Source organism: Moschus berezovskii, chromosome 5 (assembly GCF_049115385.1).
Source record: "Moschus berezovskii isolate FMDL1 chromosome 5, NW_MosBer_1.0, whole genome shotgun sequence".
NCBI classification, from domain to species: Eukaryota; Metazoa; Chordata; class Mammalia; order Artiodactyla; family Moschidae; genus Moschus; species Moschus berezovskii.
Genome location: NC_142464.1, coordinates 43,856,051 through 43,872,944, shown reverse-complemented (window position 1 = coordinate 43,872,944; position 16,894 = coordinate 43,856,051). Strand labels below are relative to the sequence as shown.

The 16,894-nt window shown below is 40.2% G+C and overlaps 1 protein-coding gene across 16 annotated transcripts in view; it reads right to left on the bottom strand.

The window, feature by feature from the left end:
* The window catches only part of FAM13A (family with sequence similarity 13 member A), a 353,167-nt gene that overhangs the window by 29,530 nt on the left and 306,743 nt on the right, over window positions 1–16,894 (bottom strand). For all 16 annotated transcript variants that reach the window (XM_088836241.1, XM_055434557.2, XM_055434553.2 and 13 more), the window contains 3 exons: window positions 16,325–16,401; window positions 15,926–15,968; window positions 6,053–6,200 (listed from right to left, as the gene is read on the bottom strand). In XM_088836241.1, the coding sequence (XP_088692367.1) occupies window positions 6,053–6,200; window positions 15,926–15,968; window positions 16,325–16,401 (268 nt within the window). The remainder of the gene's footprint in view (window positions 1–6,052; window positions 6,201–15,925; window positions 15,969–16,324; window positions 16,402–16,894) is intronic.

Sequence of the window (16,894 nt, the reverse complement as noted above, 5' to 3'; positions counted from 1 at the left end):
GAGATGAGAGAAGCAGAGGGTGAGTGGAAAGTAATCCCTAGAAAAATAATAAGAATGTAATGTGCAGTTGCATAAAATGGAACTATTAAACTGACCAGATGACATCAATTTCATAGGACAGCAGTAATTTTCTCTAAGGACTAAAATCAATGGAGCCAGGACAGGGAAAGGGTTAAGATGGCTTGAACAGTCAAGCCGAAGGCAGTGGTAAAGGAGCATAACACCCAGGGGTTGTTGACAGGGACAAGGGGCACAGGGAAAACAAAGTCTGATGTTGATGCTGGCATGCTGCTGTGCTGGCTAGTTTGACATTTCTGTGCATCAAACCTAGTTTGAAAGGTGTTATTTTAGGTCCTGAAGTACGTTAATCTGTCTGAATCTAGCAGAATAGCTCTTAAAATACAGTACAACTAATCTTTGAGTTTTGAACTATATGGTCTCTATGTACCATTTCTGCAAAACACAGTATGTGTTTGTGACCATTAACCAAGCGTGTCTCCGGTAAAAAATAAACTGTGATCCTGAGTTAACTACAAAATACCATCCGTCAGATTGTCTTTTTGTTAAGGCAGCCATCTTCTGGGTCTCCACTCTTGATCCATCACTTCACTGACAAGAAGGCCAGATGTGCCACATTCCTGGTGTCACCAGTGGTATATATGAAGCACACAGCTGAAGGAAGTCTAGCTTATGAGTGACACTGTCTCTTGAATTCATTTTTTAATTTTTACTGTATGATTCTGTTTCTTTTTTAATGGAAGCATAGCTGATTTAGAATGTTGTGTTAATTTCAGGTGTATAGCAAGGTGGGTCACACAGAGTCGGACACGACTGAAGTGACTCAGCAGCAGCAGCAGCAGCAAGGTAACTTAGGTTTATACATATATATGTAATGTTTTATCTTTTTCCATTATAGGTTATTACAAGATATTGAATATAATTTCCTGTGCCATACAGTAGATCCTGGTTGTCTATTTTATATACAGTAGTTTGTATCTGTTAATCCCAAACTCCTACTAATTTATTCCTCCCTGCCCCCTTTTCCTTTTGATATAAGTTTGTTTTCTGTTTGTGAGTCTATTTCTATTTTATAAACAAGTTCTTTTGCATCATTTTTTCAGATTCCACATATAAGTGTCTTTCCCTGTCTGACGTTTCTCTTAGTATGATAATCTCTAAGAGATTTGTTACTTTAAAAAGGAGAAATAAAATAGCATTAAGAATTTCAATGTTAACAAAGTAAAAATAAATATTTCATCATTAGCTGTAGGTAGAACAGAAGTGAAGTTTTTCACCTATGCATCTGGAAATGCTTTCTCTCTTTTCTCTTTCCTTCAATTCTATACAGTCTTACAATTTAGGGCTCCTATTCAAAAGAGTTACATAATTATACATAGTTCAATATAATGAACTATATATACTTCAATATAATGAAAGATTCAGTAAGACCAACTGTTCCTCTGTTGTGAAATATTCTAAGAATACAAAGCTATCTCATGTTTTTTTTTTTTATTCTCATGTTGTGATAGTTGGTGCTCAAATAGAATAACAAGACTGAACTGAGAAGAGCAACACAGTCCACGATAGTATGTCCTATGCATTCCCCACCTGCACAGAGAGCCAATTTGAGGATGTGTTCACTGACAAGTCCCAATTGTGGGCTTGGGAAATAATTTACATTTTAAGAGCAATGAAACAGACAAGGATATTGCAAGATAGTTATTCAAAGGGACAAGAGAAAAGATTTGAGGCTTCAAATTAGATTTTCATCTTAAAGGACTCCGTAAAACAAAAGCGTTTCCCTATCTGGACCAGAATTCCCTGGATATGGTGGTTTTGATTTTAGCCATGTGTCTGGTCGAAAAGAACTCTGGACATAAGTATGGCACGTCTATTAAAAATTAATCTAGCCAGGTTAGCTGACATCCCAGCAGGTCAGAAATAACAGAGAAAAAAGCTGTATGCTTGCTACCTAAGTAATAACAAAGAATAGGTCCCTGGGGAGTTCCAGTTCAGACACTAGAGCACTCATGGAAATAAAGGAGATTCACTGCAGGAGGAGAGAATGCAGCTCTGACCGACGCTAATGCGATCACCGGGACGCAGCTCCTCTCTGCGTTAGCTGGCTGGATCCATTTACTACACAAAAGAAAACGAGCTACTGAGACGATTTTTCTCTAAGAAATCTGCACAGAATTAAGGGAGCTGATGCTTTCTATGTCTCGTTTCTAACTGTGTATGTGTTACTCAGTCATTCCTACTTGGTGTGATGTCATACAGTCTTCCAAGGAGGCTACCCGGTAGTGCTGAAGGTACATTTACATCCCAGATACAGGGACATGGAAACCCTATTGGTGGGGGGGTCTTTACTGAGAAAATCCTTCCATAAAATTTTCCTTAGAATTCCAAAATGTAACCCGAGAACAATGACTGTTCTGTTAAATTGTTGCAACAGTCTCATCACAAACTATCAGAACCTTATTAGCCAGCTTCATCAATCCAAAATAACACATAGTGTCTATCACATGGTTGTGCTGAGCACTCTGTGTAAATTAGCTCATATAATCCCTGCAACAAACGTACTAAGTAGATACTACTACCGCTGTGCTGTGCTGTGCTGAGTCGCTTCAGTCCTGTCTGACTCTCTGCAACCCTATGGACTGTAGCCCACCAGGCTCCTCTGTCCATGGGATTATCCTAGTAAGAATAGTGGAGTGGGTTGCCATTTCCTCCTCCAGGGTATCTTCCAGATTCAGGGATTGAATCCACATTTCTTGCAACTCCTGGATTGGCAGGCGGATTCTCTACCACGGAGCCACCCAGGTAGCCCCTACTATTTGTTATTATGTACTATGTCTCCTATTGAGACCTGCTGATTAACTTGACCACAAAGCTAGTTAAGTGGTAGAGCCAGAATTTGAACTCTCCATGTGCCTGCCTCTTAACCATCATTGTCCACTGCCTGCTACAATACTGAACTAGCATTGCTTAAAAGAGGCATTTAGGTGGAAGTCAGGAGACTTTGTGATCTTAAATCATCATTTTGCCTCTTTTAGCCTCAACTTTCTTAGCTGTATAATGTGAGGGTTCAGTTGTAAGATCTTTAAGATTCCTTGCTTCTCTAATATTTTTTAAATAGAATTTCCTGCCCCCAGTTATTTTTGATAAGATAAGCAGTAAGTGATGAATAAGATATCTGAAGTACTTTATTTCCTTTAAAAAATGTTCTATAAAACTTGATTTCACCAGGACAAATCTAATAGAGTAGCTGAGTATTTACATCTCAGTACTTCCATAAGGGTGTCCTAAATCAATATGAATTGGCTGATTATGGACATTTTAATTATGTAACTTTTAAGGGCTTTAAATAACTAAGACAGTTCATTTGATTTGGGTGTTCATTAAATTTTGGAGAGTGCAAACTCTAGTAATAGTGATGATAATGATGCTTTCATGTGGACAGATCAAATACTATGCCCTGATACACGGCTACACATAGAGGAAAAAAGATCAAGCGTGTATTTGTCTGTCAATGAGTGGGACTGGACTCTGATCCTCCATTCACTTTGAGAGGGTTCCACTCTGAGTAGTCTATGGAACTTATTAACAGCTTCATTTTTCTTTTTATTTTCCCAATACCATATGCTTCAGAAGCCACAGAACATCATTTCCATGTGAAAGCATACACTGTAGTGGCCAGTACCCGCAGGTTGCTCATTAAGTACTCTCTCACCTGATACTCTATTATTCTACATGTATGAGAGAGTATAAGCCATGGCGTGGGGATGCAGAACAAGCAAACAAATCAGAAAGAGTTGGTTACACTACACGGGGGTCCAGAGACTACTGATGGAGACATATAGATGGATACTGGTTCATATGGTTTCGGTAACTGTTACTTTTGTTTATATATTTTGTTATACTGGTTGCACAGTTTAAATTAGTACAAAGTTTATTCCTTACTGGGGAGTGACCATTTTGTTTTTCACTAAACCTATAGAAAAAGGTGATATTTAAGTGGCTTAAATGATTGCTCTCAGCTTAACTATCCTTCATGCAAAATATTCCTTTATTTGGACTATACTTACAGCTGTATTACTGCTAAAATGTAAGTTGGACACTTAAAATAAATAAATAAAAATAAATATACTGAAAGTACTGACCAAACAATCAAAACAACCTTGAAATGAAACCATGTAGATTTTTGAGGTATGCAAGTTCAATGACAAATGCAGTAACTGGCAAAAAAAAAAAGTTAAAACAAGTCATTTTATAAATTATATGGATAACACAATCCTAATAAAATATATTTTTTTCTTGGCATAAGCTTTAAAAATTTCACCCAGTTTCCCAACACAAAATGTTATTTCCCTCATATTATTATCTGGCAGAAAGTTCTTAATATAAAGTAATGAAACAGTTCTAGCTATAAGTTAGCTTTCAACCAGTCTGGAGAGATTTTTTCTGCTTTATATTTAGCCTCTTTAAGTGTGTTGGAAGGGACTATAAATTTATGATTAAAAAAAAAATCCAACACCTGAGTCTGCTTTAATAGGAGGAGACTCTACTAGCCCCTTTCCTGAATAAATCATCAAGATAATGTGGCCAATTTGAATTCTGACCAAAAAATCCTAGAGCTTTTAATCTAGAGCTATATGTTAATGATATGAGGAGACCATATTCTTGAAGCCCAAACAGAGCATTTGTTTCGGCTACTGCTTTTTCTTTTATTTGGGCAATAGTGGCTACCATGGGACCTTGGCAGGGTAGGCTGTTTTTAATGTATGAATTAAAAGCACACCTGATTATTTCAAAGTACAGAAAAGAACAACAATAAATACTACCCTGGAATGTATCACTTAAAACAAAAAACCTTGAATTCCTCCCCCCACCCCAGTGGATAGCTGGGAAGATCTGACAAAAATCTCAGATTCACCACCTAATTACATGACCAAAAAAAAAAAAAAATTGGAATGTGCTTCTTAGATTGCAAAGAGGGAAAATCAGAATAAAAAACATTTTGATTTCATTTCACTGAAGCCCTGGGTTCGAGAAGTATCATGGTGCTACTGTTTTTCACCCTGTGGTCTTCTTAGACCATCTTAATATCATTAACATAATGAATACTTTTTGGTTAAAAAAAAAGAGGTGGGGCACAAGACAAGCAAACTTAGGTGCTTTTGAAAGACTGACTTTTTAATAGTTGTGAGTCTCTAAGTCATGTGTTAACTCTGGCCACGGCTCTGAACTCGGGAGCACAATTTCTCCCTCTCTGTACCTTCAGACACACACGCCGTCTAGAGGCTGATGGGCACTTATTGTGGAGACACTGATACATGTCTGGATGCGGACATATGGATCATGGAAGAACGGCAGCTTGACAGAACTACTGCATATCCTCCCTGAAATACAGTTTTGACAAGATGAGGATACCCTCTTCTTCTGCAGAGATAAATGTCTAACATTTCTGTCAAAGATCTCTAGGAAAACCAGTCTCAAGAACTACATTACAGGCTCTCAAAAAAAATTCTCTTTGATAAGCAGATTCTTTATGTTTGCTAACCTGGATTTAAAAAATTTATCCATAAAAACAGACATAGAAGCAAAGCAAATCAAAGCATTCTGCTTGGAAAATGGGGAGGAGATTTAATGAGGAAGGTAGAGGGCTGGCATGTAGCAGGGGGAAGGTCAGTAACACTGACAGCGAATCCAAAATGCACACCAGTTCTGTGTTACTCAGCTAGGTACTCCTAGAGGGAAAATGCATGCACATCTCGGCACTCCTGGTAAGTCAGAAAGAAAAAAAAGGGGCTGCAAGGTGACACTAGAATAAAGGGCAAACACATTTTCCTTCTTAGATTGCAATCACTCTTGGCAACACCGAACGTGACACATTCCTATGTCAGGGGAAGGATTTTTGGTCATTTAGAAATGTGGCTACTTCTGCAAACACAGCTCTCGCTCTCACCCACGCACCCAACATGCTTCTCTTTTCTGCTAATTTACATATGATTCTCCAGTAATAAATCATCCAAATATCTGATGACCTTACCTTCCCAGCTCTTCTGGTCACACAGTGCAGTCAGGTCCAGCTCAGGCACTTCGGACACAAAGCTCTCCTGCTGGTCATCAGTATCCGGAGTCCTCTGCAGCTTGCTGTCAGGCAGGCTGGGATGCTCCTGGATCTTCATTGTGGGGCTCTGCAACAACAGTACAATGTCCTCAAATCTCTGCTGCTCACCAAGACCCAAAAACGTCTGCAGCAATTCCACTCCTGCTGAACAAAACCTCCCAAGCCACAGCTGCTGGTGTCCCTGGCACGGAAACCAAAATCATAGCCTGATGCCCCCTGGATGCTAGCTGGTCACTTGCATGCAAAAAGCAACTGTCCATCTGCGTGCCTTTAACTTTTCTTCTGGGAGAAAGACAAGATCATTTCCAAGGGCTGTTCTTCCTGATAACTGCTGGCAGCTGACAGACTGGATGATAACTGACTGGGGCCAGGAAGGAGGGAAAAGGAGTTTGTGTTTCCTTAAAGGAGTATGGCTCTCCAGACTGTAAACAACAACCCAAAACTCAGCTACCGCTGTTGCTAAGGCTGTAGCAGCAACATGGTGTCTCTCTCACGCAGCCTTCTCTGGCCCTTAGGTAAACAGTCCTGCAGGGCCAGGAGCAGAGGCTGTGCACACGCGTGCTCTCCTACTGGCCCTGCAGGCTTAGAGCAATTAAGCGGGGCTAGCTGCACATTCCCAGATTTCCTGTGACTGTTTTCGCCACAGTGTGGGGAGAACAGACTATTTATGGAGGAGCTCTGGGTATTCAAGCATTGTTGCGCAAATTCAAACAGCACGGGTGGTAGTGGTGGTGGTGGGGGTTGCTAGCTGCCAGCTAGCAGTAAGGAACACGGACTCTGGAAATGAGCCAAAATTATACAGGGAGCATGACTTTTTTTATTTTTTAAAGTAAAAAGCCAAGAGCTGGCAAGTCAGCAAAGCATAATTTATATCTTACAAATATGCAACTGTCACTTATTTTCCTACTATTCATCTACTCTGAATATTAAATACTCAGCTACCCTTGGTTTTATTTACTGGTGGCACCCGCACCAGGCGAGGACATCGGAGGGATGGGAAAACTCCCCCTCAACACAAGGCTATCTTAACTAAGCAATTTTATGCTTTTAAAAATGCACTGAAATTTAGTCTTCTTTACCTTATTCTTTTGGCATCCAGTAAACCAAACCATTGTCATATCCCCCTATCACAAAATTATAAACAAAAGTGCTGCCTCACAAAAACATTTTTCCAGTAGCACAAATCTGTACAAAAGATTTTCTTTGAGAATAACTGGAAATTTATTTTAGCAAATATATCATCATTAAATTAAAAAAATACCCCAAACATCTGGAAATCATAAATGATTCTGTTAATGTATGAGAAATGTTCTTATGCTTAAAATAAAGCCCTACTAAGACTTCCAGCTTCTTTTAATAGCTATTCAACCTACTTTGATATCACCAGGGGAATAGTCAGGGCTTTTACTACTGTATTTCCATGAAATGAAGCATTTTCTTCACATTTGGGGTAAAATGAAATATCACCAATCAGTTCATGAAAGTCAGATGGAAATGCCAAGTAAACATGGGCACTTAAAAAATTCTGCTTGTCTATTATATGGGGGGAGGGGACACACACACACACACATACACACAGATTAAGTATTTATGCCACTAAAATCATTTGTTCCCTGAGCTGAATCCTAATGCGACCAGTGTTGACGGACCCAATCTGGCACTCAGCTTTTTAAAAGTTACAGCGTCAGTCCGTCACCAACCATTTGTGTCAGAACCTCATATAGCAAATAAACATTTCCTCAACAAAGAGCTCTAATACCTGTTATACTTAGAGACAGAAAAAAGGGAAGAATATAAAAAATGTGATTCCATGGTGTAAGTATGGCACTTTCTTCACCAGGAACATCTGGGAAGCACTGACCCTGGGAGGCGGTGGAGCAGACGGGGATTTCCCCCCAGGCAGACTTGAAATTGAAGAGCAACTGAGTAGCTTGGAGCCCTAGCCGAGCCGTTTCACCTCTCTGAGCCTCCATTTCCTAAACTATAAAATGGCATTAATAACACCCATCTTGCATGGTTCCTTTGAAGATCTGAGAGGAGGTAGAAAAGGCCTCTAAGCATGGTGCCTGGGGCAGAGACACACAAATGGAAGTGACCCCTCTTACTATTATTAGGCACCATAGGAAGAAGAGTAAAATATTGCTACCACTCAAAACGCTCAAGAAAGGAGTTAGAGGAGGCTTATACAACTGCAATTCAAGGAGAAACGTGCTACAACAGAGGGCAGGGCAGAGTCTTGGATGCATTAGGAAAAAATATTAAGAGAAAAGGGCCACTCGTGTTCCTGTCATTGATCAACAACAGTAAAGGTGGTTTGGGCCAAAGGTGGTGTGGGAGGGGTCGGGGAGGAGGGCACCCCATACAGAGGGGAGGAGGAGGAGAGGCTGTGGGCACAGAGCTGGGCAGGAGCAGGGGATGCTGAGTACAGGAGAGACGAGGCTCAGGTGCCAGCCTTCAGCACAGATGACACGCATGCTGGATGAGCAGAGGCTGCGCTGACAGAGGCCTTGCACGTTGGGCTAAGTTTGGGTTTTATCCTGTGGTAGATAATGGAAAGCCATTGAAGGATTTTAAAAAATGGACTAGGGGAATTCCTTGGTGGCCCAGTGGCTAAGACACCACATTTGCACTGTACGGGGCCTGGGTTCGATCTCTGGTCAGGGAACTAGATCCCACCAGCCACACAGTGAAACAAATACTTAAAACAAAACAAAAAGACTAGTAACAGAGAAATGTGTGCTTTCCAGGCTGATGTCTTAGGCATGGGAATGCACGCTGCTGGGAACACCTGCAGGCCTAGAGCTGGGCTCACAGGCAACCCGTGTCCTCTGTGCACACCAGCTGCTGGCTTTGCTCCCCGTGTCCCCTCAGAGTGCTTGAGAGTCTGCAGTGCTTGACACGACACGTGGGAAATCCCCAAATTCTGCAGACACACAAGCTGACTTAAAACGTGTACTTTTTATGACTGCCACATCTGAATTCGCACCAATTTCAAAGTAAAAAAAATTAACTAGAAATTAACTAGTTAGAAAATTTTTCCTAAGTTTTTGTTTTCTCTAAAATGTCTGGGTTTATTCACTCCTTCAACAACACAGTTTGGTGCACCCACTCTGTCCCGGGCTCTATGTGTGACATGCAAGCTCCCTGCACTTAGGAGCTGAAATTTAGAGGAATAGACTCAACTGTGCTCTGTGGAGCTCTGGAAACTTGATTTTGGGGCAAGGCAACAGCAGACTACCTCGTGAATTGGTGACACAAAGTCTGGGAGTTAGGGATGTAGGAGAGGGAGCGCCACCCTAGGCAGGACACTGGAATAGACAGCCTTGACAAGACTATTATTCTAACAAAGAGAATCTGGTCTAAACCTTACTAGTTTATTCAATTACAATCCCATGGACAGAGGAGCCTGGTGGGCTACAGTCCATGGGGTTGTAAGAGTTGGACACGACTTAGCGACTAAACACCCACCATTCAATTATAATAGTATATATTACAAGTTATATACATGTAATAGGGCTGCCTATTATACATCAGGTGCTAGAGACACAAAGAAAAATTTATTTAGTCATTCATATAAGAAATCATTTTGAGGGCTTATCACATGCTAGACGGTATTTTAGACATTGAAGAAACTTCAGTGGCCCAAATGAATTTCTGTCCTAATGAATCTTACAGAAGGGGACAGTTAATAAAGAAAAAGAAGTCAAATAGTGACATTGCTGAGAAAAATACAGCAGGCTAAGGAGGATGCTGAAGGTAGGGGCCATGGCCTGCCTGCTATTTCACATTGGGTAGCCAGGGAAGGCCTTTCCATAAGGTGACGTGTGAGCAGAGACACAAAGGAGACGCTCTCTGAGGGAAGAGTACTCCAGGAAGAAGGAAAGCAAGTGCAAACGCCCTGAGGCGCGGTCATGTTGTGCATGTTTAGGAACAGCAAAGAGGTCCTTGTACTTGGAGTCAAGAATGTGCGCTGTGCCACGAATAACAGGGCGTCACTCACACTGAAGACCTATACACACATGAGCTTGATATACGTGAACTTCCAGACTCCCTGGCTGATTTTTTGCACAGCCAGGGAGAGACGTGTCCTTCATAAACCCATACGCCCTCCCACAGCCGTGGATACACTTGGCAGGGCTCGCTCACCAGCACATTGACAGGCACGGCCCTGTGCTGCTGTGCTCTGACCAGTCCCCCAGGGTGCTCTTTCTCTCATCTGCTGCTGTATCTGAAGACCTGAATCCCGATTTCTGCCGACATGGTCACCTTGCTGGTGTTTGCAGAGGGGGCTGATAGCATGGACCCAGGTATACATGTACATGGAGTAAGGATACTGCTTTGTAGTAACACATGAGCCAAAAACTCCTCTTACTTCAAATATCTGTCAGCCTAGTCTGATGAGGCACCTTGCCACGTTGTTTCCCACCCTCTAGAAGTCTTATCACGGAGCATCGTGCCTGTCTACATGACTGTCTGTTTCTCCTATTAGATCTTTAATGTGCAAATGTCAAGGACAGTCTGAAATACCAAAAATATCTTTTGGTTTCAACTTTTGTTGTTCACACAAATTGTACCTTCAGTTAAATCAGGGTAAATGCATTCAATTCATAATTTTCAACTCAGAGATCCTTGTGCTGTCACACACAAAACCCTGTCAAAAATGTGGCACCGTATGAAAACATGCTAAATATTCATGTGATGAAATAAACTAAGTAACTGGCTCTTAGGAGAGACAACATGGCAGGGCAGATATGGGTTTTAGAGTTAGAGATCTGAGTTCAAACACAGGTGACCAGCAGCAAGATCTTCAATGAGTAAACTTTGTATTTGAGATTTTTTTTCTCTAATACAGGACCATGACTTCAAACAGTTGGGAAGATAAAGTGAAAAATATGTAGTGTAAAAAGAGCTAGCTTGTCATAACTGTAGAAGAATTGCTAATTCCATTTATACACTACCTCCCTTTCCCATTCACTCATTTGGAAGTGTTTATTGAACACATACTATGTGCTAGGCACTGGAATGACAAGAATTAACAAGACAGGGGATTCAGAGTGGAAGGGATTCACTGATGATATAAGTGCCAAGTCATAAGCACGTTATAGCAGAACAGCACAGGATGCTAGGGAGCAAACAAGAGAGAGCTCACCTAGCCTGGGGCCACAGTTTACATTCCACGGTCAGGTCAAGGAGCCATTAGCTACCAGTCTATCCACCTGACTCCTGTTAAGACTTGTCCCTGTCTGGCTGGGCCTGGCCGGACTTCACTCATTCTGCTTCTTCTTCTTGTTCTTCAGTCCTCAGTCACGTTTGACTCTTTGAAACCCCATGGCTTGCAGCATGCCAGGCTTCCCTGTCCTTCACTATCTCCCGGAGTTTGCTCAGATTCATGTCCATTGCGTCAGTGATGCTATCTAACCATCTCATCTTCTGCCACCCTCCGGTCCTTTTCTGGCCTCAAATCACTGGTGAATGTTTGCTCCACCCCTTCTCCCTACCTGCACAGGATGTGGATAAGAAGTAGCAGGACCGCTCACCAGAGACGGCCAGGACAGTATCAGTGCCCTCCACAAGGCAGTGTGCACAGGAAGGAACCGCAGAAGCTAACAGAAGAGCCACATGAAGTGTAAACATTTACTCTGGCCTGACAAGAAAGGAAAATAAACATAACAAATTCCCCAAATTCATGTGAATTACCAAGCTTCAGTAGCCTTTCGAGACTGGATAGAATTGGAAGTGAATCTAAACAAACAGAGCTTTTCAAATCTTTCTGGTTCTAGTTTCAAAACCAGTACTTGTGCTCAGTCACTAAGTCGTGTCTGATTCTGCAACCCCATGGACTGTAGCCCGCCAGGCTCCTCTGTCCATGGAATTTCCCAGGCAAGAATACTGGAGTGGGTTGCCATTTCCTTTTCCAAAATCCTAAAGCTTCCATGAAATACAGTGAGGCTGAAATAACAGTCATCCATTTCATAAATACTTGTTGATGAGGATATTTCAGAATTTATCTCAAACCTTCTCAATGCAAACACAAGCCTTCACTTAAGCTCCTGTGATAACTAATATTAATTCTCATGCTTGATTAGAAAGTCTTATCTTTTCTCCTTCTCTTTTCCTTTTTTTTTGAAGCAGGATAAGAAAAAGGGAAATAGTCTTTTGTTTATTATGAATGTCCTGTTTGTTATCAAAGGTATGTTTCTAAGCTCTTCTAAGCAGTAGGCTTAGAAAGCATAAAGAATGTAAAAATATCTTGAAGGAATTTAACACTTTATTAACCTTCAACTGCTGACTATAATGACCTCTCCCAGATAATGTTATACTCTGCCACATAATTAAAAACTTTTACATGTTTTGCTTTTCTGACAAAAGGATTAAATATAAGGTTATCATTTTACTGTTCTGGATTTTTTACGGAAACATGAAATACTTCAACAATAGAAAACAGCTTGTCAGAAGGAATCAAGCTGAAACATAAAGCATAAACTCCACAGAAGTCTGAAAACCTGTTCTTTCAGGGTTATCTTTCAGAATCTAGAAATTGCTATTTTTAAGGACAACCTCTCTCCTGGATACTTCCACTTGTCAAATGAGTTTAAAAACAAACAAGAGAACAAAGTCTTTGAACTCCACATGCTCAGGGAACAGGGGCTTCAGCTCTTGCACGTGTCATCCTATTTCGTCCAGCATGTATCATCCTATTTTATAAAAACATCAACCTTTCCAAAACTTAGCTGAAGAAATCATAACTAAATTTTTGGCACTCTGAAGTGACTCTAACATTTTTCCCCCCCATTGCCAATGTGTCACTAAACGAATTTTAATGCAAACCACTTTAAGAAATGCAGATGAAATAGAAAAGGATAACTCTCATCACTGACCATCCGAGACCTCAGCAGACTCTACTTTTGGGTAAGATTAGGTGTATAGGTAAAAGAAATTAACGAGACATGCAACAAAGGATTGACCTGTTTACTTTTCAATACATGCTTTCAAGCAAAAACATACCTAAGGCTTCAAAATGATTATTGAAAAAATAAAGTCACAGTTGTGCCTGCATTTGCCTTTGAGCAGCAGACTCTAAGATGGCCTTTCCCTGCTTGTGTATCCCTCTGAGGAGCATTTTTGAGATTAAAGGTTAATGTTTCTCATTCTAATGAAAATACTCGTCAAACAAGAAAGACAAATCATCCTCCAATAGCTGTCATTTGTTATCTTCTATGAATCTGAGCATTTACAAGGAAAAATTAAAAGGGCAATATTAACGAGGACAGTTCAGTTCAGTTGCTCAGTCATGTCCGACTCTTTGCGAACCCATGAACCACAGCACGCCAGGCCTCCCTCTCCATCACCATCTCCCGGAGTCCACCCAAACCCATGTCCATTGAGTCGGTGATGCCATCCAACATCTCATCCTCTGTCGTTCCCTTCTCCTCCTGCCCTCAATCTTTCCCAGCATCAGGGTCCTTTCTAATGAGTCAGCTCTTCACATCAGATGGCCAAAGTATTGGAGTTTCAGCTTCATCCTCAGTCCTTCCAATGAATACCCAGGACTGATCTCCTTTAGGATGGACAAAATCTGCCTTAATGGGAAATGAAACTGGGAACATTACCATATCCATTCATAGTGGGCATGTAAATCTGATGTTATAGGAAATTGAAAAACAAAAATACCAGCTAAACAGAATTCTAGGAGGGGTAACCAACCTCTAGATTCACTTTTCATTTCTGAAATCTAGGAATTAGTGCAGTATTATTAGAAAATCAGACAATTTGAGTTGCATAAGTTTTAGAAAGTGCTACATATATTAAAATGTAGGAAATTAGACTGTAAGCAAGGGAAAGAGGTTTAAAAATGGAAGTCAGATCTTTCATAATCCTTCATCAGTAATAAAGTATCTTTCTTTCAGTGAAGGAAACACATGCCATCACGAGTAGAAACAGAATCCTCATCTTGTGGAGTGATGCCTTTTTTCCCTCCGTTGGTGCAGTTGTGAAAGAAGGATGACATGGAGAGCTTAGTCTGGATTTTAACTCACTGCCTAATTTTATCTCCTCGCTGAAACGACCATGATGACAATGATTATTAATAGTGAGTGCTTCAGAAGTGCCAACGGTGGGCTAGGTGCTGATTGGTAAACGCAAATGGGCAACACATGTAAGAATAGCTCCTGGCCCATGGAAGAAAGGTTTGAGATTCTTTCCCTGTGATGCATCTGCCGTGAGAGCTGTCCACAAAAACACCAAGACAAACGGGAGTTCAGCACGCATTTGTTTGGGTGCCACTTGGAATTTATGAGTTAATGTTACATAGTTCATCCCAAAGGCTGTTCTCTACCCTTTTATCTCCTAAAGATAAGAGGCAGACAAGGGGAGAACTGAGAATACCTCTCCAGGAGGCTGGCAAAGCCATCTTCTTTAAAATAATGTTCAATGGCATGATGAATAGGTGCTCGTTGTGAGAAGAGGAATGGAGCAGAAAAAGGATGAAACAGAAGGAAACGAAAACAGTATCATGAGGACACTGTGCTCTGAAAAGCTGTGACTAGAGACTAGAAAGAAGGTCTGCTTTTGCCTGGGTCCCAAGGAAGAAAGCATAAAGGAGTTGGAAATGAAAGATGAAAGCAGTGGCTCAGAAGGTATGAAGTCAGGGAGAAGCCTCCCCTCCTATTGTCTCGCTGGGTTAATGAAGAAGTGCCCATGACAGATGACAAAGAGGAAATATGAGGAATCTAGAGAACTGGGCGGTGGTCGTGTCAGGTGGCCATTCATTTCCAGCAACTTTATACCAAATTCAACATAAGTGTGCATTTTTCTAAGAAGGGGGTCCATAGCTTTCAAATTCTTAACTTTCTAGATTGGAAAACTTTATGGAGGTAGGAACTGCAGCTGTTATTAAATCCCAGCTCCTGGCACATTACCTACACATAGTAGGACTCAATATACCTATTACTGAACAACCCATCAGTGAGTTTAGGTTACTGCCCAAAAAAGACTGGGAGTCAGTGGTGAGAGGGGGGATTCTATGCATAATTGACATTTCAAGAGTCAGAATCCAAGAACAGGTCGAAAAAAGCTTTAGTTCTTGCCAAAAAGAAAACTGATCATAAGACTGAAGGTGCAGTTGGAAGCGTTTGGAAGTAGTGAATTATATACACAAGCATGAATGAAAAATGAAGCTCGGCACACTGAATGGAAGCCAGCATTGGGACAAAGGAAATAAAATACTTGGGTTAGGAAGGCAATGTCACCAGAGGACAACAGGGAAGCTGGCAAAGTCACCGAAACTTTAAGATACGGATAATAGAAGGGAGTTAGACATTATTTTCTCTGTCGTTTACTTAAAACAAGATACAAAACTCAGGAAATGAATTTAATAACTTGAAATGATTTTATGTTAACTTGAAAATTAATGAAATCATCTCTGTGACAAATCCACTACGATTCATTATTATCTGTCTCAATCACTTAAAAAAATGCTTGAATTCATGGAATATCAAACCAGTAACTTTGGCTTTTTTCTTATTTTATGGAAAAAATCTAAGGAGAAATCTCCCTAGTATTAAAGTTTACCTTCATAAGTCAAATCAAAGAATTCAAAAAACCTCAAAAGAATAGAGTTCTTACGATTTCTCAAGGAATTTTTATGTCTCAGTATTTGTCTTTCTCAACAACCATAGTTCTGTCACTTAATCTCATCACGTCTTATTGATAAGCCAATAAATCTTCACGGGGACTCTCCAGAACATAAGAACAGTTCTGTCACAGTGACAATCTTACTTGGTAGCTACTCACCTCAAAATGCTGGGTCTGTCTGCTGTCCTTTTCATTTTCTTTGCTACAAACAAAATATAAATTGTCATTCTGTTTTATAATAATGCTTCTCATTCATTGAAATTATAATTTTATTTGTTTTAGAAGTTCCGTAGCTCTAAATAAAATTCTTATGAAACTAAAAAACAAAACAAAAAATTAAAAACTAGAAACAACACAAAACATGAATATGGTTATCTGTCTTTAAAAGCACCATATTAGATTTTCCCATCCTGAAGCATTTTCCTTGATATAATATGCTGTTGGTAGAGTTTATTAATTTTATGTTTTTTAGTTCTTTTAATGCACACTGCACTAAGTGAAAAAAAAAGTTTATTCACATTCTTATAAATGGCTTTAGGAGAAAACTCTTAAACTTACCTTCCATCGGACATCAATTCAACATGATCAGATCCAGTCCTCTCATGAGATGGTGTGGGATTGAGATTTTCCATGTTCTGTAACAAAACCATTTGTTGTCCAGTAGTAATGGTAAGAAGTACATAACAACAGACCCTTCTTTCTTTAAGATAGAAACATCAGATAATAAGTAGATATTAATTAATTCTAGTCTTCAGATTCCCAATTTTGCTAAAATTGGTAAAATTATGACAGTTACTATACACTGCTGGCATAAAACTGTATATTGAACTTCATCATTCCATTAACAAAAACATCTGACAGCAGCACAGAAATGGTCATTATGGCCTACAGTGTTCCTGTTAGGTATTATCCACATTTTATAGCTAAATAGAGCAAATCCCAGACTCTCAGAATATTAGGGCAGCGTTAGAACTAGACCCGAGGAATCTGACTTCAAATGTAATCAGAAGCCAATGTCACATTCATTGCCTGTTTAACATCTTTTCAGTGTTTCTTGTCAAAATGATCTGAGGTGATATGCAGCTTGTATCTAAACTGCAAAAGAGCCATCACAAAGACATGGAGTTA